This window comes from Plodia interpunctella, chromosome 15 (genome assembly GCF_027563975.2).
Source record: "Plodia interpunctella isolate USDA-ARS_2022_Savannah chromosome 15, ilPloInte3.2, whole genome shotgun sequence".
NCBI lineage: Eukaryota > Metazoa > Arthropoda > Insecta > Lepidoptera > Pyralidae > Plodia > Plodia interpunctella.
The window spans coordinates 4514934-4538972 of NC_071308.1; the positions used below are offsets into that span (position 1 = coordinate 4514934).

The 24039-nt window shown below is 39.2% G+C and overlaps 1 protein-coding gene across 6 annotated transcripts in view; it reads left to right on the forward strand.

Moving 5' to 3' along the window:
• Positions 1-24039, forward strand: part of Dhc64C (Dynein heavy chain 64C) — a 50700-nt gene that overhangs the window by 14055 nt on the left and 12606 nt on the right. For 3 of the 6 annotated variants that reach the window (XM_053756077.2, XM_053756080.2, XM_053756081.1), the window contains 47 exons: positions 18-240; positions 574-721; positions 876-981; positions 1133-1342; positions 1679-1825; positions 2031-2203; positions 2477-2644; positions 3318-3483; positions 3965-4150; positions 4500-4682; positions 4979-5101; positions 5406-5565; positions 5993-6126; positions 6239-6368; positions 6598-6838; positions 7105-7219; positions 7560-7755; positions 8014-8102; positions 8925-8972; positions 9812-9921; positions 10310-10435; positions 10716-10893; positions 11043-11152; positions 11365-11482; positions 11853-12010; positions 12340-12466; positions 12603-12692; positions 12981-13140; positions 13558-13745; positions 13879-14005; positions 14401-14549; positions 15030-15223; positions 15594-15739; positions 16111-16226; positions 16371-16562; positions 16917-17078; positions 17376-17485; positions 17742-17895; positions 18006-18214; positions 18733-18892; positions 19070-19171; positions 19247-19346; positions 21260-21458; positions 22265-22382; positions 22659-22874; positions 23146-23301; positions 23582-23755. In XM_053756077.2, the coding sequence (XP_053612052.1) occupies positions 18-240; positions 574-721; positions 876-981; positions 1133-1342; positions 1679-1825; positions 2031-2203; positions 2477-2644; positions 3318-3483; positions 3965-4150; positions 4500-4682; positions 4979-5101; positions 5406-5565; positions 5993-6126; positions 6239-6368; positions 6598-6838; positions 7105-7219; positions 7560-7755; positions 8014-8102; positions 8925-8972; positions 9812-9921; positions 10310-10435; positions 10716-10893; positions 11043-11152; positions 11365-11482; positions 11853-12010; positions 12340-12466; positions 12603-12692; positions 12981-13140; positions 13558-13745; positions 13879-14005; positions 14401-14549; positions 15030-15223; positions 15594-15739; positions 16111-16226; positions 16371-16562; positions 16917-17078; positions 17376-17485; positions 17742-17895; positions 18006-18214; positions 18733-18892; positions 19070-19171; positions 19247-19346; positions 21260-21458; positions 22265-22382; positions 22659-22874; positions 23146-23301; positions 23582-23755 (7095 nt within the window). Of the gene's footprint in view, positions 1-17; positions 241-573; positions 722-875; positions 982-1132; positions 1343-1678; positions 1826-2030; positions 2204-2476; positions 2645-3317; positions 3484-3964; positions 4151-4499; positions 4683-4978; positions 5102-5405; positions 5566-5992; positions 6127-6238; positions 6369-6597; positions 6839-7104; positions 7220-7559; positions 7756-8013; positions 8103-8924; positions 8973-9811; positions 9922-10309; positions 10436-10715; positions 10894-11042; positions 11153-11364; positions 11483-11852; positions 12011-12339; positions 12467-12602; positions 12693-12980; positions 13141-13557; positions 13746-13878; positions 14006-14400; positions 14550-15029; positions 15224-15593; positions 15740-16110; positions 16227-16370; positions 16563-16916; positions 17079-17375; positions 17486-17741; positions 17896-18005; positions 18215-18732; positions 18893-19069; positions 19172-19246; positions 19347-20096; positions 20293-21259; positions 21459-22264; positions 22383-22658; positions 22875-23145; positions 23302-23581; positions 23756-24039 lie in introns of all 6 variants that reach the window. The other 3 variants (XM_053756082.1, XM_053756083.1, XM_053756079.2) reach the window with 2 other exon arrangements.

Sequence of the window (24039 nt, forward strand, 5' to 3'; positions counted from 1 at the left end):
TAATCACTCCTTTCTAGGTCGCATCCCTACAACAGAAGATCGTAGCGGAAGACAAAGCCGTGGAGGCGCGCACGCTGGAGTTCCTCGGGGAGTGGGAGCGCAGCAAGCCCACGCACGGCTCCACGCGGCCCGAGGACGCGCTGGCGCGGCTGCAGGCCATGGAGACCCGCTACACCAGGCTCAAGGACGAGCGCGACAACGTGGCCAAGGCCAAGGAGGCGCTGGAGCTCCATCACACTGGTGTGTAACCTGTCTGTGTAACTAGTCTGGCAAAAAGTGACCAAAACGTATTTTAAACGAACTAAATTTCTTTGCCATTGCAATACCAAAAATAATAGTCAAGATTGGTTCATAAAAACCCAGTGTTGCCAGCCGCAACAGGAGACAGCGCCCTTATTTATTTTCATCACTTTCTTGACAGAATGTATTTGCAACAGGACATTAGAGGCTGCTCACCAAAATACATTGTTCAATTGACCTTACGTTTCGCTCGATAGAAGAATATTTTTATTCAATTGGACCTTTCTATTTTCGCTGCCTCTGCCATGTCCTATACAATTGTTTCGCGTTCAGGAACCTCGGTGAACGACGAGCGCATGACTGTTGCACTAGAGGAACTACAAGACTTACGCGGCGTCTGGTCTTCCCTCAGCAAAATCTGGTCGCAAATCGATGACATCAGGGAGAAGCCTTGGCTGTCGGTGCAGCCTAGGAAACTAAGGTATTTTCAATTTGAACGGATTATATTTACAGGGTTGTAGATTTATAATATATTTATTTGCTTGGTTTCTACTTTTAAGAAATATATTTTTCGTATGTATATTCTAAACTCATGCTATGCAATATTTATTTATCAATTTTATATGTGTCTACAGGCAACAACTGGAAGCCATGCTGAATGAACTGAAAGAACTGCCTGCTCGTCTCCGCATGTACGACAGCTACGAATTTGTCCGCAAACTACTACAATCATACACGAAGGTAATATAACAATATATGTTCGAAACTTTACTTGTATTTGCTTAAATTTGTGTATTCGAGCATTTCTAAATACCTACTATATATTTCTAATCTATAGTCCCAGTTTTTCGAATAAAACAATCAAAATAAATGAGTTATGTTTTCATCCTAGGTGAACATGTTGATAGTGGAGCTGAAGTCGGACGCATTGAAGGAGCGCCACTGGCGCCAACTGTGCCGCGCGCTCAAAGTGGACTGGTCGTTGTCTGAGCTGACGCTGGGGCAAGTGTGGGACGCGGACCTGTTACACAACGAACACACGGTCAAGGATGTTGTCTCTGTTGCTCAGGGAGAGATGGCGCTCGAGGAGTTCTTGAAGCAGGTAAGCAAATATCCTAACTAATATTATAAATGCGAAAGTATGTTTGTTTGTTACCTTTTCATGCTCTATCTACTAAACCAGCCTTCTTGAATTTTCGCATATATGTAGTTTGAAGTATGGAGAAGGACATCATTTTCCGACATGAAAGGTACCCACCATTCATCCTGGAAAATTAACGGGGAAGCCTCGTACAAAGGCTAGTATTTTATAAAGTTTTTCAATGAGATTGGTTTCTGTCCGAAATGACGCTGGGATGTTTTTGGAAAGTGTTACATTTAATCTGGTTAATTTTTTGTGACCAAATAAATAGAGGCCAATTTAACATATTTATTAAAGGTTCGCGAGTCCTGGCAGAGCTACGAGTTAGACCTGATAAACTACCAGAACAAGTGCAAGATCATCCGCGGCTGGGATGACCTCTTTAACAAGGTCAAGGAGCACATCAACAGTGTCGCCGCCATGAAACTATCTCCTTACTACAAGGTAAATACCTAATTTTTCGTTTTTTTTTCTATTTCTCTTTGCTGAAAGATATGTAAAAGCATACACTACCACCTTTTCCATTATATGTTATTATTGTCGGAAATGAAATTCTATAGAACTGTACATGTATACGATTAACATGTATTACGATTGTAGGAACGATTTTACTTCAATGAAAGTTCATCATTTTCTTTTGTCACAACAGGTCTTTGAAGAAGAAGCGTTAACTTGGGAGGAAAAACTGAACCGCATCAACGCATTGTTTGATGTCTGGATAGACGTGCAACGACGATGGGTGTATCTGGAAGGAATCTTCAGTGGCTCAGCTGATATCAAGACTCTATTGCCGGTGGAAACCAGCCGCTTCCAGAGTATTAGGTATTTATCACTCAATCATTTATTTGTAAAACATAGGTAATACACATTAGTTGGTGTTGAGCAGTATATGTTTTTTCTCCTATTAGGTATACAAATATAAATTATTCTTATTTACTGATCAACAGTTATTTAGATCACACTACTGGGCAAAGCTCCCTCATTAAAGAGCATTAAGTAATCTAAATGTAGTCGTGGAGGGAAAGGAATATTATTGTTATTTAACAGTAAAAATGTATAAAGAAAAAAATAGAAGTGGTTTATTTCTAATTCCAGCTCTGAATTCCTCGGACTAATGAAGAAAGTGAGCAAGTCCCCGATGGTGATGGACGTGCTGAACATCCAGGGCGTGCAGCGCGCGCTGGAGAGGCTCGCGGACTTGCTCGGCAAGATACAGAAGGCGCTCGGGGAATACCTCGAGAGGGAGAGAAGCAGCTTCCCCAGGTTATTATCAATCATTTCTCAATCATCATGTCATACAGATCAATTATCATCTATGTGAAGCTGTGGTGATGTAATGGGACATACGTAATGGAATAGTATAGTAGTTTTCATCGACCACCACTTGATTCCGATGAAGGAAAACATCGCGAGGAAATCTATTGCTTGATTATCAACTTGTGTGTAAAATGGAGAAAGCAACGGCCAACCACTCCATTAATAGTGCCAAGGAATACGAATTTGAAGTAGTTTATGCGATGCATCGTAAAAGTCATACAAGACGTCCCCTCTCCCCTCCACTGCCCCCTCCACTGCACTTAGAAATATGGTCGCAGTGTTGAGGCCGTTCTCAGTGTGTTCAGCTATGTCTCAGTGTGCAGACTTCTGTCGCTCAGTGACTGGCTGTTGGTTAGTTAGCGTGGTGGGACGTCGATTAGTGGATGTAACTAGTTGGGATGTATAGTTCCTATAAATTCTTACAAATGTATACATGTTGTGGTATTGTCGTGTCTTTACAATGGTCTGGCTGTTTTCAATTCAGATTGAACCGATAAAAATCAATACTTTCTGACTTATTCCATTGCTACATTTCCAATTTTTACATCGCTGTTTGTAACATCTTGGTAAATAAAGTATAAACAAATAAATAAATCAAATATTTTCTCTTCCATTTCAGATTCTACTTCGTGGGAGATGAAGACCTGTTGGAGATAATCGGCAACAGCAAGAACATCGCGCGGCTGCAGAAACACTTCAAGAAGATGTTTGCCGGCGTCGCCGCCATCATCCTCAACGAGGACAACACTGTCATCAACGGCATCGCTTCCAGGGAAGGCGAGGAGGTATGGACACAATAGGGACTATTACTGCGATGAAATCGTAAAAGATATTTCAGATGATTTTAGATGGCTTGAATAGAATCTGACGCAGTGGTATATATATATATTATAAAATGAGACACACAGATTGTGCTAGCCCCAAAGTAAGTTCTAGACTTCTGTTATGCGATGTATATATATATATATATATATACAGATATTGCTATCATTATCTCATTTTATAATAGATCATTAACATATCACATACATTATACATACATCTGAAAAGCTTAGTATGTAAAATGAAAAAGTTCAGAACATGTCTTACATAATATGTATGTAATACATTGTTTTTTTTTTTGAGAACTAAATTGTCGTACTTTTTTTTTTAATCCACTAAGATAGACATGCCTCATTTAATATGTTACTCATATCTAACCGGTTTATTTGCTCTTTTTTTCAAATAAAATATACCTACATAAATAATATTTTTATTATTTTCCAGGTGTACTTCATGTCGCCGGTGTCGACCATAGAGAACCCCAAGATCAACTCGTGGCTGTCAATGGTGGAGCGTGAGATGCGCGTGACGCTGGCGTGCCGGCTCAAGGACGCGGTGGGCGATGTCAAACAGTTCAAGGATGGCAACGTCGACCCGCAGAAGTTTATCGACTGGTGTGACAAGTATCAAGTGAGTGGACTCATAACTATGTATGCCCAAAACTCAATTATTGGTCACCTTTGCCCATAATTCTTTATAATCATATTTTTTTTGATTGGTTCGACCTGTTCCATCTGTATGTATTTAAATCTTCAGTTAATTTTCACCTGTCGAAATTTTCCACGTTGCTTCTATCCTGATGGTGCACGAACTCCTTAACGGCTTACTGCGCAGACATTGTTTATTTTGGCATGCGTAGACAAAACAACAAGATCTGTGATGACAATCAAAGCATGTGTAAAAAAATGCATTTTGTAATTTTTCATTCATTGTTTTATGTATTTGGAATAGATAAACATAAAATTGAATTTGTTTTCAGGCCCAAATCGTAGTGCTAGCTGCTCAGATCCTCTGGTCGGAAGACGTAGAAGCAGCGCTGGGCAGCGGCGGCGGGGACGGGCTCAAGCGAGTGCTGGCTCATGTGGAGAACATGCTCAACATCCTGGCTGACTCCGTGCTGCAGGAACAGCCGCCGCTGAGGAGGCGGAAGCTGGAGCATTTGGTATGTAGCTGGTGGAACAAAACTCCATGAACTCTGTCTCATTTTTTCATGTTCCAAAAATATATCTGGGACTGTGCCGCCACGAACCCCAGGATCAGAATAAAAAATAATTTTGAAGATTTTTCTGTGATCTTAGACCCGAGATCGGTTGTACTGACGTCAAGCAGGCGCATGCAAGTCAACCCTCCTTGGGAAAGTTGTTATTGCCTAATAGCTACCAAAGTTGTCACTTTAATTCAGGGTGTTAGATAAGGATAGTATACTTATTATTTATTATGACATCACATTGTCTTCAGATCAACGAGTTCGTCCACAAGCGTACAGTGACGCGTCGTCTCATCGCTTCGGACGTGAACAGTCCACGCTCCTTCGAGTGGCTCTGCGAAATGAGATTCTACTTTGACCCCAGGAACAATGATGTAAGGACATTCACCACATAGTAATAATCATATCTTCATGACTTAGGTTCGTGACCGCCAGTAGCAGTGGCACTCTTGACTAGAGAGCCACCGCTTCTGCTGATAGATTAGAGATTTCCAAAGTAGTCAGTCTTATGCCTGCTTTAAGGCCTGGTTATCACATAGTCTTTCACATATAAATTGAACGTCGCAATTTATCGTTCTTATTTTCTTTCCTTTGGAAGTTGTTCTATTCCATATACCTATGTGTAAATTTGTACAGTAAATAAAAAATGAACCTGTTCAAATGATATGTTTTGTGCAGGTCCTGCAACAGCTGACGATCCACATGGCGAACGCGAAGTTCCTGTACGGGTTCGAGTACCTGGGCGTGCAGGACCGGCTGGTGCAGACGCCGCTCACCGACCGCTGCTACCTCACCATGACGCAGGCGCTCGAGGCCCGCCTCGGGGGCTCTCCGTTCGGTTAGCTTTCTTCTTTAATTCTATTTCTTCTTCATAGCCGTTCTATTTCTTCTTCATATTCCTCATGGCTGAGGGTCGTGGTCATTACGTGGAATTAAACACACACGACTTTTTTGGCATTTTCTATGGAGTGGTTTGCCATTGCCTTCTCCATTTCACACACAAGTTAATAATCATCCAGTGTGCAGTTGTCCTTTGCGATGTTTTCTTTCACCGGAAGCGGGTGGTGGTCGATGAAAACTACTATACATTAGTCAGATTGGTATACAAATTTATGTGGCACAAGTAGAATTCGAACCTGGGAGCTTTCGATCCACAGGCGGGCGTCTTAACCATTACATCACCACCGTTTCAAATTAATTATGTTTATTTAATCGAAATATTTTACACCAAATACATAGTTACGCCTCGTTGATATTATTTCTAGGACCCGCTGGCACGGGTAAAACCGAGTCTGTGAAAGCGCTGGGCAACCAACTGGGCAGATTCGTGCTGGTGTTCAACTGCGACGAGACCTTCGACTTCCAGGCCATGGGCCGTATCTTCGTTGGTCTTTGTCAGGTAAGTGGATTTAGCGTTTCTTTGAGATTTTAAATTATATTCTAGCGATTGTTAGCTTAGTCAAACAAAGAAGACGTGACCCAGTATCCTTAAGTATATAATAACGTTTCAGGTGGGCGCATGGGGCTGCTTCGACGAGTTCAATCGTCTGGAAGAACGCATGTTGTCGGCCGTGTCGCAACAGGTGCAGACCATTCAGGAGGCGCTCAAGAGCCATCAGGAGGGAGACAACTCCAATACTAGTAAGTCTTATTAATATTATGAGTACTATATATATGATCTTCGCGTGTTTCCGGTCTCATTCACTAAATTTTCTAATAAAACTAACTTTGAAGAAGCGTCGCGCAAGCACCTAGCGCAGGAACTAATTTATCACATAAACATGCAAGCGGGCCCGTCGATCTCATAACTCTTTATTTCTGATATAGATGCTTCCAAATATGATTTTTTTTAATAATTACAAATTTGTAGGCAAATCCATCACCGTGGAGTTAGTAGGCAAGCAGGTCCGCGTGTCTCAAGACATGGCGATCTTCATCACCATGAACCCTGGCTACGCCGGCCGCTCCAATCTGCCCGACAATCTCAAGAAGCTGTTCCGAAGTTTGGCCATGACGACTCCTGACAGACAGCTCATTGCCGAGGTCATGCTGTTCAGTCAAGGATTCAGGACTGCTGAAAAGCTAGCCTGCAAGATTGTGCCCTTCTTCAAGTTAGTATTTATATTTTTTGTTCTGCTGAGCAAGCAACAACTTCTTACTTCAGGATATTGTTTATGACCACTCGAATCTGAACGGCGATCGATCCCGGAGCCTCGGGTGTAACAGTCATAATATAATAGTCCCGCATAATAAGATGTTGACGCTGTGTCTTTAAAAATTGTTTCATTTCTCCTTTTTGTTTATATTCCACTTTTATCATATAGGTACTTGTATACAAAATGGCAACGCTTCTTATTTCTGATGCCTTTATCTACAGATTATGCGACGAACAACTGTCCAACCAGTCTCACTACGACTTTGGACTCCGAGCGCTCAAATCTGTGCTCGTGTCCGCTGGTAACGTCAAGCGCGACCGCATACAGAAAATCAAGGCAAGTCATTTTTTCGTAATCATTGAAATATTAATAATACCTTATCTCAACTTGTGATATATATATGAACAAAAAGATTGAATCGTTAGGAAAAGTTCTGATAATTAATATGCTACCTATATATTTTTTTTAATTTGAAGATCTCTTTAATGGACAGTGAGGCAAATTGAAATATTTAGTTCTTATCTGGCTATTGAATTATGTGTTTTCATGTATTTTTCTCTTTTTCAACCATAGCGTTTCAGATTTAGCACTCCTGTAAGTTGATTAGCTTACAAATCAAACAGCTCCGATTATTTTTCATTTTATAGCGAAATTACATCATATTATTTTTTTATAGGAGAATTTGATCGAGCGTGGGACAGAAGTGCCGGATGAGGCGTCCATAGCGGAATCTTTGCCGGAACAAGACATATTGATTCAGTCTGTGTGCGAGACTATGGTCCCCAAACTGGTGGCCGAGGATATCCCGCTTCTGTTTTCGCTGCTTAACGATGTGTTCCCCAACGTTGGATACACTAGAGCCGAGATGACCGGTGAGTTACATAATAATCTCAGATATGCTTATTTGATCAAACAATATTATTTTAATGATTTTATAAACGACATAGCTTCAGGCTAAAATGTTATTTACAAAATAACATTAAAATTAGACGATGACAAGCGGATGCCAGTAATGTATGTTGAAATGGAGAAGATCCTTGCCAAGCAGTGGGACAACAATTTTCAGACTATTCTTAATATTTAGACTTAGCAGACATAAATAGAGGATATTATAAATATTGATGTAATAGGTTTAAAGAACGAGATTCGTGCCGTTTGCGCTGAAGAATTCCTCGTTTGCGGTGAAGGCGACGAGCAGGGCTCCACTTGGATGGACAAGGTGCACTATATATTCTAATATTTACAACTAACCGCTAATCAGAGTTAATTATAGCCATTATAAATGGACAAGGATAATAAGACTAACTTCTCGCTAGATCTTTAAAATAATATTTTTGATATAAAAGAATCGTAATAAGTGCTATGACGAACGAAAAGCATGTGCTGTTTCACTTGAGTCAATAAGACACTTGTGTTACATGTTGCGCCGCAATGTTTCTAGGATACGGGGATTAAATTTCTCATCAACAATGTATAAACTGTAATAATCAACATCAATGTTGGCGTTATACCAACTAATGGGGTTGATGCATTTAGCGAGATGTAAGTCTGTGGATCGAATTCAAACTAAAACCATTCCATCATTGAGCTGCACCGTCAGGTCATGATGTCTAGCACTAATAATTAAAACTCATTTAATCAAGAAGGTGAAGGTATATGTATATAGGTATACTATATACTGTTAATCCGATAATATGTAAAGGTTTTAAATATTTTTTTTTACAATCCATAATAACTTATAATCATTTGATATTATCATAACAATTAACATAATGCTTTATCATTTTAGTGTTTTGATCGCACTTTATCGTAACTTAAAATATGTTTTCACAGTTTTGTTTTTTAAGACTTGGGTCTAACAGTACAAAGCACGAATTTTTATGAAACTATTTTCTGAACCAAACTTCACAACATTCCATATTTCAATTTATTTTAATTTTCGAACAAGTGCGAATCGAAACGCGTACGTAACGTAACCATACGGTAGTACGTGAGTGTGAATGCGTATGCGTTTCCATGCTAACCCGCTAACGGCACGTAGAGGCGCAGCGCGGCGTCGCGCGCGCAGCACAGCACGTGGATCGAGAAGGTCAGTGACCCCGAGCTCTTCAGCCGACCGATGTCGCTCTCACTGTGTCCGTGTCGTGTGCATTCACTTCTCTATGGTTGCATGTAATGGTTGTTGTCTTTCTGATGTTTTCTTACATATTGAAGATGCATTTTATGTAACAGTTTCATAATATTTCGCAAAATAGTTTCGCATAACTTGTTTGTGCTCGCTCGTCACATTCCCTGTTTTAGTCACAAGTTTTTTAGGAGTCACAAATCTGATGTAGGATTGCATGATTTTATTCTGCATTGTATGTTATAGTTGAATAAAATTTAATACAAATTCAGCTAATTGTTACATGTAACCGCAGCATTAATTTGGAGTTGTCATTTGTTTGTGCAGTCTTCACCATGTTTACTTTTCAGCCGATCCTGTCTTCTCTGTGTGGTAACTTGGACACGATTTCATCACATATTATTTTTCACTCCATTTCCTATATATATCACCAATAATAATTACGCTATTTGAGTCACATTCTACATCTACTATTCTATATCTCTTGACTATAGTCTTTCATTGAGGTACTATGATATTGTTTAGCGTAATATTTTTTTTATATTAACTAGTTTTGATTTTTAGTTGGGGTGACGATGTCAAATTCATCTGGTACACTTTTTATGAAATTAGTATTAAAAGTAAATAGATTTATATAGAGTGATATACACTTATTAAAAGTAAATAGATTTAATTTTTATCTGATTAAACACATCTTGTTCTATTGCTGTAACTTGATACTGATTGTTACGTCGCTTGAAAGTTTTTCCCTCTTTATGTGCATAGAATATGGTTATATTAATTTTATTTATGCATGTATACAGGTCCTCCAACTATACCAGATCTGCAAACTGAACCACGGTCTTATGATGGTGGGCCCGTCCGGCAGCGGCAAATCTACCGCTTGGCGGGTACTTCTCAAGGCTTTAGAGAGGTATGTCATTTATAGTAACTACTTTTATAATTATTATAATATTGTTATATGTTCACAATCATGAACGGTTTTTTAATTAAGAAAAAAGTTAAAGCCTGCTTTTAGTTAAAACCTATTTTGTCTCGCCCTGTCAATTTTAGTATTGTGCTATAGAGACAAATTTTGTTTTAACTTTTTTATGAATGTAAAGGTCAGAATATGTAAAATTAATTTTAACAAAATTGTTATTATTACTCGCCATGTCTCTTGTCTAGATAAACAAAATAGTTGAGGGCCTTTTTTTTGTTTTTATAGGTCAAGTTACAACATTTGATATTTGAAGCGTGAAAGAATCCACAAAAATACGACTGTACGAATGTGGCCTAAAACTGGTATTTTTTTTCCAAAGATACGAAGGCGTGGAAGGAGTGGCCCACGTGATCGACCCGAAGGCGATGTCGAAAGAAACTCTGTATGGTGTTCTTGACCCCAACACTAGGGAATGGACTGACGGTCTCTTTACTCATATTCTGAGGTAAGCCTTTATCACATAAGAATCCGCGCCACGAAACTAATAGTTTAATCTGTCAATCAATCTTAGTGCAATCTCTTAGTCTTAGATACGCCTAGATAAATGAAATGTTATGTTTTACGTTCGAACTATTTTCTTGTCAATTACAAATTCTTCAAAATATATGGGCCATTTTGTAGAACTCACAAACCTATACGAACATACTGCTAATTGTATTGATATGTCGACAGTTTGTTTTGTTATTATTTCTTATAAAGTATTTCATTTTGTTTTTCTTATTCAGAAAAATAATCGACAACGTTCGCGGTGAGATCAACAAACGCCAGTGGATCATCTTCGATGGAGACGTGGATCCAGAGTGGGTGGAGAATTTGAACTCTGTATTGGACGACAACAAACTGCTGACTCTGCCCAACGGCGAGCGGCTGTCGCTGCCGCCCAACGTGCGGGTCATGTTTGAGGTGAGATCGACAAACGATTGTTAACCTTATTGCCTTGGTTATAACGTTAAAGCAAAAAAAAGTACGTTGCAAAATTCAATTCAATGTTTCGTTTTGCTACAACGACGTTCTGATGATACGTCTGTTATCATTAATCTTGTATTTGTCAGGTGCAAGATCTGAAATACGCGACGTTAGCCACGGTGTCGCGTTGCGGTATGGTGTGGTTCTCACAAGACGTGCTTACCACGGAGATGATCTTCGAGAACTATCTCATGAGGTAAAGTTTCGTTTTGTCAAAATTTTTTTTATAACGACTCGAGAGAACGATTGTCAAAGGACTAATATTAATTTATCTGACGGAGGGACAGTGCGGAAGGAGCATTGTTCAGGATAGCGTGGTTTCAACTCCCGCTCGGTTCCAGATTTTTTCATCATTTCAATTAATTAAAAAGCATATGTATAACTAAACCATTAATTTATCTCTCTCAGACTAAGAAACATCCCGCTTGAAGACGGCGAAGAAGATTCGTTCAGCATCGTCATGGCTGCTCCCACTGCCGGCGGCGATCAAAATGCCGTCGAGAACATTTTATCGCCAGCTTTACAAGTAAATATTAATTTTATCTAAAGTTTTTAACAATTATCACTCTCTTGTTTGGTGGATTCAAGTCTAACCGGCTCATCGTTTTAATATAGACTATACACTATCCCCGAACTTAAACATATATCGACACAAATGCATGAACATTGCGTATTTAAATCCGCTTAAGTTTAGAGAATTATTTACAGATAATGAATAGCTGACATAATGTACAAGATGGCGACTTAACCCTTATGTAAACGAGTCGAAATACAATGTTGTGCATGTCTGTCATGAATGTAAATACAGTTTAATATGTTGAATGTCAATGTTTTGTCATATTGTTAACATGCCTAAATATATTAATCACTATGCTAATACATTGTCTTTTTCCTAGACTCAACGCGACGTGGCTGCGATCCTTCAGCCTCTGTTCTTCGGCGACGGACTGGTAGTGAAATGTCTCGAGCGCGCTGTATCGCTCGATCACATCATGGACTTCACGAGACACAGAGCGTTGTCTTCTCTGCATTCCATGCTGAACCGCGGCGTCAGGTATCTTTTCTAAAATATTCAGTTGAAAGTACTTATTTACTCACGTCTGTTGGCCAATTACACTCACAACGCATTTTATCATTGTGAGTCGAAGGACATATTTATATATTATGTAAGTGTAATAAATTTCAAATAAACTATACATTTATTACTCATTTATTGAACTTTTAACATCGTAAATAGATAGGAACTCAAAAGTAAAACTTCTGACAAATAGAAACATTTGAATAAAATGTTTGGCCCTCAATGTCTAGAGACATGATGAGAGACTAATACTTAGTGCTGAGCTATTGTTTCTCATGAAAAGAAACCAACCAACCCTCTCGCAGGAACATCCTGGCCTACAACCGGCAGCACCCCGACTTCCCCATCACGAGCGATCAGCTGGAGGCCTACGTGCCTAAGTGGCTGGTCTACTCTCTGCTGTGGTCCTTCGCTGGGGACGCCAAACTTAAGGTAATTTTCTGATCTGTTTATTTTGACATACTTTTAGCATCAATCCTGCTCTTTGTATTAGTAAATAAAATTTGAACAAATAAATAAAACGCTTTAACATTTACAGCACTTTATTTAACGATTGTGCGTCTTTCAGGATCGTAACGAGCTGGGCGATTTCATTAGATCTGCCAGTACCATGCCGCTGCCTAACTGCGGAGCAAATCAGCATATCATCGATTTCGAGGTAATTTACTTATTTATAATTATCTCGACTCGAAGTAGAAGTCTCGAGAAATTAGGCAAATATATTTACCAACGTAAATTACTTTCCAAAAAAAAAACGTAAAGTTTTTGGAAAGTGTTTTCCCTTTGCCTTTGAAAATGTATTCATTTTTATTTTGGTTACCCATGTCATGTGCAGTTCTCAAAAGTAATGTTTCAAGTGTTCCAAAAAAGGTACTATATATTTCTACACATTTCTTGCATTGATCCACGAAATATGACGAAAAAAGGGTATAATATTTGTTTTCAGGTATCAATAACCGGCGATTGGGTTCCGTGGTCGGCCAAGGTACCTCAGATCGAGGTGGAGACCCACAAAGTGGCCGCCCCTGATGTGGTAGTTCCAACTCTGGACACCGTGCGCCATGAGGCGCTGCTATACACGTGGCTAGCGGAACACAAACCGCTAGGTATGAGATATTTTGGTTTGGCAAAGTATTTTTTTTTTACGAAACGTAAAACTTATCAACGTTATTATTATTTTCATATAATTGTGAATAAAAATAAATATATAAATGTATCTTTCTTGTATTAATTTTGAATGTACATATTTTCGTGCAATAAATTTATTACAAACAAAAATACATGTAAGATTTCGTAACTGTTTAAAACTGAAATCTAATATTCATCTTTTTTATTGCAAACCTTTTTCGGATAACCTTTTATTTTAGATAAATAAAAACTAAATTTATTTTATTTTTTATTGATTTAAATGGTTCACAACGGGAATCATTTTTTGGTGGAGTAAATAAGTATTTATTATTAATATTTTCTAGTATTGTGAACTCGCGGGAAGAAAATCTTCAAATATATTTTTTTCCCCACAGTACTGTGCGGCCCGCCCGGTTCAGGCAAGACCATGACCCTATTCTCCGCCCTCCGAGCGCTGCCGGACATGGAGGTGGTGGGGCTGAACTTCTCGTCGGCCACCACTCCTGAGCTCCTGTTGAAGACCTTCGACCACTACTGCGAGTATAGGAAGACGCCCAATGGCGTTGTGCTGGCCCCTGTACAAGTATGTATATATATTTTTTATTTTCTCCTATAGATATATGTTCCTATTGTGACCATTACATAACACAAGTACAATTTTTGACTGGGCATGGAATAAAACAAGTACAATATAAATTAATTTATATTTTTTGTAGCTGGGCAAATGGTTAGTGCTATTCTGCGACGAGATCAACTTACCGGACATGGACCAGTACGGCACGCAACGCGTCATTTCCTTCTTGAGGCAACTTCTTGAACACAAAGGATTCTATAGGGCCAGTGGTACGTATTGTACATTTATTATTTCTATTACAATTTGCTTTTTATATTTTAACTTATTCTCTTGTTCTTACATCAATCATAATGTATACAAAAATAAATAAAACTTGGTGTGATTCAAACATTTCACCTCACCATGCTTGTCTGGAAGCCAAAGAAAAACAGAATGCGCCAGCTTTTCTACTCAAGCGTATATTATAAAAGTCAACCTTGGGAACCGTTTCCGAATTGGTCTCATAGGCGATAGGCTAGCAACCTGTCACAATTTAAACTCAACTCCGTTAACAAGCCCACCATACAACAAAACGTGGCAGAGTTTCGTAACTGTGTTCTGTCGAACCCGCAACGGATAAAGACTTATCACTATCTGAGAATTCAATTTTTGTACGTCACACCAGATCACTCGTGGGTACACCTGGAGCGCATCCAGTTCGTGGGCGCGTGTAATCCGCCCACAGACCCCGGGCGGAAGCCGCTGTCTCACCGACTGCTGCGGCACGTGCCAGTCATCTACGTCGACTACCCCGGAGAGACATCGTTGGAACAGGTAACTACAGTAGCTTAGGCATCATAGAAAAAGTCATAATACTGAAATTTCCAAAATTTATTTATTTATTCACAGATTTTTGCATGTGTGTTACATAAGCTGTATTCATATTTAGTTGTTTTACAACCAAGGGTCAAAGATGGTCTTCTTGTTTATGTGTCTGTAACCAAAACGCTGCATTGATTTTCTTGTTGAAACATACATTTCAAAAACATTATCTTTTTTCACATTACATAGTATTTTACGAGACTTTATTATATTTAATTTGCAATGAGGAAATTTATAGATTTTTTATTGTACTTTATTTGTACAATTATCATGTATCATGATTTTCAAGTACCAAAATTGACAGAGTATACCCATTTAGGATATACGCACACTTCTTATACATCCATAAATACCTTACCACTCCACCACCTTAGTACTTTACGTACGTACCTTCCTTATTGGACGTTATATTGAGTGATGATGTTTCAACAGATCTATGGTACCTTCACCCGCGCCATGCTGCGTATGCAGCCCGCCCTCCGCGGCTACGCTGAGCCGCTGACGCAGGCGATGGTGAAGCTGTACCTCGCATCCCAGGAACGGTTCACACAGGACATGCAGCCGCACTACGTGTACTCTCCTAGGGAGATGACCAGATGGGTGCGAGGAATCTGCGAGGCCATACGGTGAGTGCAAGTTCAAACATTTATTTATTTATTTTGATATCTGCAGCATTGTTAACCTACTCCTAGTTTTGCGTTCTTTCGTACTCGCCCGATCCTGGCGTATCGTGCGAGACTATAATCCAGCTCTAATCCGTGGTGCGTGTAACATGCCATTGCGACAATTTACAATATATCGACATTGAAAACTATAATAATTTCCCTCGGTTTTGTACTCTTAATAACCTCTGATATCAAGTCATAAACACACATATCTGCCTATGTGTTATGTACGTTTTTCATATACATATGTATATCAAAAAAAAATTATCGGTAAATTTGTTAGTTTAGTATTAATTTAATTCAAAAACTACATCAGAAATTCACTTTACAGGCCACTGGACAATCTATCTGTAGAGGGCCTGGTCCGTCTATGGGCACATGAAGCCCTGCGTCTATTCCAGGACAGATTAGTAGAGGACTCCGAGAGACAGTGGACCGATGAGAATATCGACAATGTTGCTATGATGTTCTTCCCTGGTAAGCTTCTGTAAATCATTATTTGTGAAAAATATGAATGGGCTTTTAGGTACGGAAATTAAATTACACATACGAGTAAGATCAATAATCTAGGTACCATAAAAACTAAAGATACTTTTGTTGCTCATATTTTTCGAGTTATTCTGATTGCTAAGTATATCTAAGACGAATGCGGTCGCGAATCAACATACTAAGTTTGTAGTTTGTATGTGAGCGTAGTTTAACGCATGGAAAAACCTTACTCAACCTTAATCTGCATCAGAATTTGCTACGATTCGACATATCTACATTAAAACTTATCATACATTATAACTTACATTAAATCATTTTCTTCTTGTACATTGGAATTCATATGTGTGTTATACTTTCAGGTATCAATAGAGAACAAGCGCTAGGTCGACCAATCCTCTACAGCAACTGGTTAAGCAAGGATTATATTCCTGTCCAAAGAGACCAACTACGTGAATACGTGAAAGCTCGACTCAAGGTGAATTCAAATAGTAATAGTATACAAGCCGGCAAATGTTGGTTTACTTTTAATTACTTATGAGTTAGATAGAAAATCAGAGTGCTTCAAAACAGGTCGATAATTTTCTGTTACTATAATGAAAGTTAAAAATCTGTTTGGCAGGTGTTCTACGAAGAAGAGCTGGATGTGCCTCTAGTTCTATTCGACGAGGTTCTAGACCACGTATTGCGTATCGACAGAATCTTCCGTCAGCCACAAGGCCACCTGCTGCTGATCGGAGTATCAGGCGCCGGCAAGACCACTCTCAGCCGCTTCGTGGCCTGGATGAACGGCTTGAGCATCTTCCAGATAAAGGTTTGCATCTATAATTTTATTTAATTTTTTAATATTCCGGTTTTGACTAGGAATTAATTGATCATTATCCTTGCATGTTTATTCAGTAGTTATGCCTTTACAATTCTTTTTCCATACGTTTGGTCTTTTCGAGTTTAAAATCTTGTATTTAAATTCATCTTATCTTAAATGATTATTTAAAAGTACTTTTTGCCTCGCCCGCGTGAATTTCTCACGGGAACGGTACATTTTCCAGGATGAATTATTCCTACGTCCTTCTTTTGTCAATGTCTACACTGTCGACAACATTTGTGATTTATATATTTGACCGACTTCAAAGAAAGATTGTCTTAATTAGTCGCGACATATTTTTAGGTGCACAACAAATACACGGGCGCGGACTTCGACGAAGACCTACGCTCGGTGCTGCGGCGCGCCGGCTGTCGCGACGAGAAGGTGGCCTTCATACTCGACGAGTCCAACGTGTTGGACAGCGGCTTCCTCGAGCGCATGAACACTCTGCTTGCTAATGGAGAGGTCTCTGACATCTCTGTTCTATTTTTGAAAAAAAAAAGGAAGAGCAATCGGAATTTAGAATAGCAATATGACGTTGCTGGCTGGTATAATTATGAAATAGAAGAAATCATGATCGGTATTGTAGTTAATTCAGATATTGTGATTCACAATTTTTGTAATGAGATCTATGACTGGAATCTGATTATAATTTCTATGAATGATCGATGACAAGCTACCTGATTTAATACACACATGATTTAATGTATTTGCAACGTTTTTGACTTGACTGTCGCTCATGTATATTTTTCGTCATTGTAGGTGCCCGGATTATTCGAGGGTGACGAATTTGCCGCTCTCATGACTCAATGCAAAGAGGGAGCTCAAAGGGAAGGTCTGATGCTGGATTCCAACGACGAACTTTATAAATGGTAAGTTCAGCTACTAATTGTACGAAATATCATATGATACACAATGACACCCACAGATGTATTTATCAATTGCTATTTCGTAGCGATGACTTGTAATTATTTATTACAAGCTTTGGCCCGCAGCTACGCCCGTGTCCCGTAGCCTATATGTGACCTCAGTTTATTAACTATTCTGTTTAAACTTTCATCAAAATCGGCCTAGCGGTTTAGCTATAAAAGCTTACATGGTTTATTGTATTTTTGCACCTTTCATCAGGTTCACTGGCCAAGTGATGCGAAACCTTCACGTGGTGTTCACCATGAACCCTTCATCTGAGGGTCTGAAGGACCGCGCGGCGACTTCTCCCGCGTTGTTCAATCGTTGTGTGCTTAATTGGTTTGGCGATTGGAGTGATGGGGCTCTTTTCCAGGTAAACTATTATTTCATAAGAGAAAAATTACACGTGACAAATCATTTAGCAAGATCGTCGAACGTCTATATGAATCTCATTAAACTGTGGTAACATATTGTTTTCCCTAGGTGGGCAAAGAGTTCACAAGTCGCATGGACCTAGAATGCGCGGACTACGTGCCTCCAGAACTATTCCCAGCAGCTTGCGGTGAAGTGCCTGCACGTCCGGCGCACCGCGAGGCCGTGGTGAACGCGTGCGTGTACGTGCACCAGACGCTGCACCGCGCTAATGCTCGACGGGCTAAGCGCGCCAACCGCACCATGGCTATCACTCCCAGGTGCGTAGACAGAGAAAGATATAGATCTAGTCATATTTTCCATTTAGCTCATACATGCATACATAAACATGACAGCGCTGACGACAGCCGTTGAGCGTTGGAACTTAGGCACCATTTTCCTTCATTTTTGTCTCCACTTCGCACGGTCGTCAATATATCTAGTTGTCAGGCCATTGGCACGCATATCATGCTTTTCTTGGGTTTACACTATGCCCCAATTTTTACCCTGCTATCATATTTCATTTATAGGCTAATGATTACTTTTTCCATAGAACTTGATGATTTAATTATTTATTTATTCCTTGCTTTTTCATGTAAGATTCACATTGGTTGTCACAATAATGTTTGTTAGTAAGTGTTATTATGTATTAGTCATCACCCATCATCATTTTGCTAACTCAAATTGATTAGCGTTCGGTGGTTTTGTCAGGAGATTTAGAATTACATATTAACACAAAATACTTAAGATTTCAGTAAATGATTCATGGCTTATTTTACCATCTCTTTTTTCTTAACAGGCACTACCTGGACTTCATCCAGCAAATGGTGAAGTTGTACGCGGAGAAGCGCGCGGACCTGGAGGAGCAGCAGCTGCACCTGAACGTGGGGCTCGGCAAGATCGCGGAGACCGTGGAGCAGGTCGAGGAGATGCAGAAGAGCCTCGCTGTCAAGTCTCAGGTAAACTACTTATTACAGATCAAATACTTCTTCCAACAGAGCAGATAAATGGCACGTCTTGAAGAGCAGCTGAATAAATTATATATAAAATGATATGTAACAAAATATATGGAGTGTTGCTAATATAAAGGAAAATGTCATTCAACGCATTGATTTAACATTTGATTATGATTCTAGGAACTACAAGCTAAGAACGAAGCGGCCAATGCTAAACTACGTCAAATGGTGAAAGACCAGCAGGAGGCAGAGAAGAAGAAAGTGGAAAGCCAAGAGATTCAGGTTTCGCACTGTTTCTTCGATAAGTCTTTTTCTTATTAATGGTCACTTTTTAAAACGTATTTGTTTTTAATTTAGGTGGCTTTGGAAAAACAAACGAAAGAAATCGAGGCCAAACGCAGGGATGTTATGGCTGATTTGGCTCAGGTGGAGCCCGCTGTCATCGAGGCGCAAAACGGTTTGGTTTTCATTTTCATACCCATAGTAGTTATACAAGTTGACGACGGGTGAACTATGCCTTCGTCGAACGCGCATTTAGTAGTTTCAATATGTCATAGATCGTGTCATAGCATGTAAATTTGTTACCCCAAATATTCACAGACGATTTGCTTAACGTCAGTAGTTAGTTTTACTCGATGTCACAAAAAGATGCCTACATAAAATATTGTTTTGAATGAACAAATTATGATAATATAAATCAAAACTGCAAAATATTTGATGAATTTGGTCAATAGAATATTTTATTATTAAGTATTATTCATGTTTGTGTCGTTTATATTTTTGTAATGTTGCACGAAAACCTCTTATGTTCTGTTATTGACATAGATTTTATGCATACCTTAGATTCCGTTTCGTATTTAGCTATATATGTAACTGATTACTAATATATTAACTAATTGATTACACCAAAACTACACATAAGTAGATAAAACCTAGAAACATGAAACAAGCCTGATGATACTCATATTATTAAACATAAAAGTATATTAGCCAAACATATTGCAGCGTGTTATTACAGGCTTAACCAACTATATTATATTATTGTTTTAGCAACTATGGTAAAACAATAATATAATCAAATTTGATACATATAATAATGCAATACCTGTAAACTTACCCAAAGAACAAATGAATATGACACGTCTGGCTTCTGACTTACGGAATTCATATAGAGATATAACATAGTATTAAAAATGGAGATATACAGCCGTGCGGTCGATCAAGAAACAGCAGCTGGTAGAAGTGAGGTCGATGGCCAACCCGCCCTCCGTGGTCAAGATGGCGTTGGAGTCCATCTGCACGCTGCTGGGCGAGAAGGGGGACACTTGGAAGGGCATCCGCTCCGTCGTCATGAAGGACAACTTCATATCCACTATAGTTAACTTCGAGACTGAGAACATCACGTTAGTTTTGTTTACTTTTTGTAATGGATAGTATGTTGCCTTGAATTCTTAGAGCTAGCAATAATATTGTTTAATTTCATTTTTATTCTGTCAAATTTAAAGATAAAAAGTAAACAACAATATCGCAACTTGCTATCTTACCGTCTAAGTCTGATTTATAGTACTTCGTTATTAAATATTATTTTAAGACTATAAACTGTTTTAGATAGTTCTACATTTTAGATAGCAATAAGTATTGTATTTATTGGCAAAAACATATTGTATTGTAAACTGTTGCATTGAATGCTTTTTATTGAAATGTATTACGTTACGTTTTAGTTATTTCGTTTTTCTGCTATGGATTGTACGTTTAATATTAAAAAATAGTCACATTTTGGACTATTAGAATAAAAATAGAAAAGAACTTTGTGAAGAAAAACATGTAAATAAAACATAAGCTCGCTTGCATCATGTGACTGTTGTTATTAATATTATAAAACAAGCTGTGATCACTGTATGTATATTGTAAAATGGCATCTTTGTAAGACTAATAGAACTCGTGACTAACATACTAAGCATCGTCGTGAACATTAACAACCGTTTTAACCTTTGTCGTAAGATTAACCGTGTTTCTATCGGCAATTCCAATATGAACTATGGGCCGTAGATCATTGTGTCCTTAGCTTTGCTTCGCTTTTCTTCTATTCTTGAGGTACTTCTATTAGTTTAGATTTCGGATCTCACATCTATACTTTGTAGCAATTGATTCAATCATTGGGAAATGTTAGAGAGAAAAGCGTAACATAGCGACACACGTCTCGGTCCGTCCCGTTACAGTGATCTGATCCAATGTTAATCGTACAATAATGCTAGCCGCATGAGACACGACGCTAAACGCCTTTTTTGTTTCTCTCCTTTGTACTCTCTCGCTCACGCTTCGTGCTGGTGTCGGACGCCGCCCTCCGCGACCGGACCTTAAAATAAACAGCGGTCAAGTCGATAAAGAAGCAACACCTAGTGGAGGTGCGGTCTATGGGCAATCCGCCGGCCATCGTGAAGGTCGCACTGGAGTCCATCTGCCTGCTACTTGGGGAGAACGCAACCGATTGGAAGGCCATTCGAGCCGTCATCATGCGGGAGAACTTCATCAACAGCATCGTCTCCAACTTCTCCACTGAGGACATAACGTGAGCGATTCACCCCACGCCCCTGCCCCGATTCCCCCTTGTCCCTCTCTTTTGGTGAAAGCGCATGGCGTTTGATCATTGCATCAGAGGCCTGATACGCTTGAAGCATGCTTACTGCTCGATGTTCAATTTTCTTTGCACGTTCTAACTTTGGGAATTGGCATTATGGTGATGGCTTATTAATTTATGTAGTTGATGTATGACTTTAAATTTGCCGCCAATATAATACTGAAACGACACTACAATTAACACTTATTTTTACTTTACGTCGGGTGTTTTAAGTAATTATATTTTCGTTATTTCATTGTAGACTATACAAGTCATAGTCATGAATATTTATTCCGTTTAATTTGGGAATTCAAAAACGAGACTTTACACATTTGGTAAAATGACTAAGTCTACTCTCTCATTTATTTTCATGACGGACGCATGAATGTATTTGCCAATAAATAACATTCGTCAAATATTACAAAGTCTCCATCAATATTCAAACAATAAGCTTTGTGTTATTTTGTTCCTTATTATTTTTTGTTGATTTTATTTTTGCTATCTAATGTGTCTTTCTATCGAACAGTGAGAGGCATTGGATGAACTGTTTGTTTTTTATTTTTTGTTGTGTGGTAAGTGACGTCCAATTGCTAAAACTAAGCTAGGGATTACTGGGATTCTGCATGTCACAATGAAGTATTTTCACGGAGAGGTTATATTCAAAATTTAATCTGGGATCATTGGCATTGCACGAAAAGCACGTTAGTATACGTATGTTGTAGAAATAGGGCTGTTATTAATCACTTATATTTTGCTAGTGACGATGTGCGAGAGAAAATGAAGACTCGATACCTGAGCAACCCTGATTACAATTTCGAGAAAGTAAACCGAGCCAGTATGGCTTGTGGTCCTATGGTCAAATGGGCTATCGCACAGGTGAGTTCATAGTTCATGTTATGTAAATATTTAAATAAGTGTGAAACAAATTACATCTTCGCCATTACCTGTCCTTCTTTATTTACAGTAATAAGGCAGAGATGACGCTTTTAACTGTTATTTTCATAAATTCTATCATGTGAACCCTGTTGATGTGAATAATTGATTTTTATACGTTTCTCGATATTTGGTGCACAGCAGTGCAGACCATGTCACAAAGGTAATCGAGTATTACTATTATTAGTCGCTAATTATGATTGCCGCGTAAACTTCTAGATCGAATATGCGGACATGCTGAAACGCGTGGAGCCGCTGCGCAACGAACTGCAAGCGCTGGAAGACCAGGCGCAACACAACGTGAAGGCGGGCGACGAGGTGCGCGAACTCATCGCGCAGTTGGAGAAGTCTATCGCCTCCTATAAGGAGGAGTATGCCCAGCTCATCAGCCAGGCACAGGCTATCAAGACTGATTTAGAGAATGTGCAGGCTAAGGTGATGATTATTTATTTTTTAAACATTTACTTGACTTTTTAGATTCAGGGACCCGATTCTCATGCAATCAAAGTTCATTTCCTTGTTATATTTACATCGATGATGAGCGAAAGAACTACAATTGCGTGACAATCGGCGCCCTGACTTTTTCATATCACACGAGAATAGAATAAATAATTTATATCTGCCAGTACAGCCCGGGCACTAGATATGTTATGCAAACGCTATAAAATTATACTATTCAATATATTACAATTTGTTTGGTACCCAGGTGGACCGCTCCATAGCCCTGCTGAAGAGCTTGGTGATCGAGCGCGAGCGCTGGGAGTCCAGCTCCGAGACTTTCCGCTCTCAGATGAGCACCATAGTAGGGGACGTACTACTGTCCGCCGCTTTCATCGCCTATGGAGGGTACTTCGACCAGCATGTGAGTATATTGTGTAGTTTTATGCTGAGCAGTGCCAACCACTGCGACATTCAAGTATATTTAGGCATTCTTTAAAAAAAAATCATAGATATCGAATATAAAGCTGCCAAAAGTAAGAGTTCTTAGAATTCGGCGGTCTAGTTTCTCCCTCATTTTCAGCTACGACGTCAGTATCTAATAGTGGGCGACATTCTTTATTCTTCTTTAGTTAGGGCTAAGTGAATGATTTGCAGCTCAAAATCACTCAAAAATGTCTGCATATTTAATGTTAATATTTTAGTACCGTCAAAACCTGTTCTCGACGTGGACCGCCCACCTGGCGGCCGCCAACATAAAGTTCCGCGCGGACATCGCGCGCACGGAGTACCTCAGCAACCCGGACGAGCGGCTGCGCTGGCAAGCCAACGCTCTGCCCACCGACGAACTGTGTGTGGAAAACGCTATCATGCTACGGGTAATTATCATTATAGCTCTCTCTCTCTCTCATCTGAGCGCACTAATATGGATCTGAATTCAGCTATAGAGCGTCGAACCCAGGAACTGCTTTTGTTTTAAAAATTTGCTAATGATGTGTTTGTTCTGGTGGAAACTAGCAACTCAATTTGACGTAGATATCTTCAACCAATTGAGTACTTCAACTATATGTGTGGATGACAACGTATTATTGTGATAAACATGACCTGATACGCCAGGATCGGCTGCTTTATTTTGCGTTCACAGTTATATGTACTATGACGA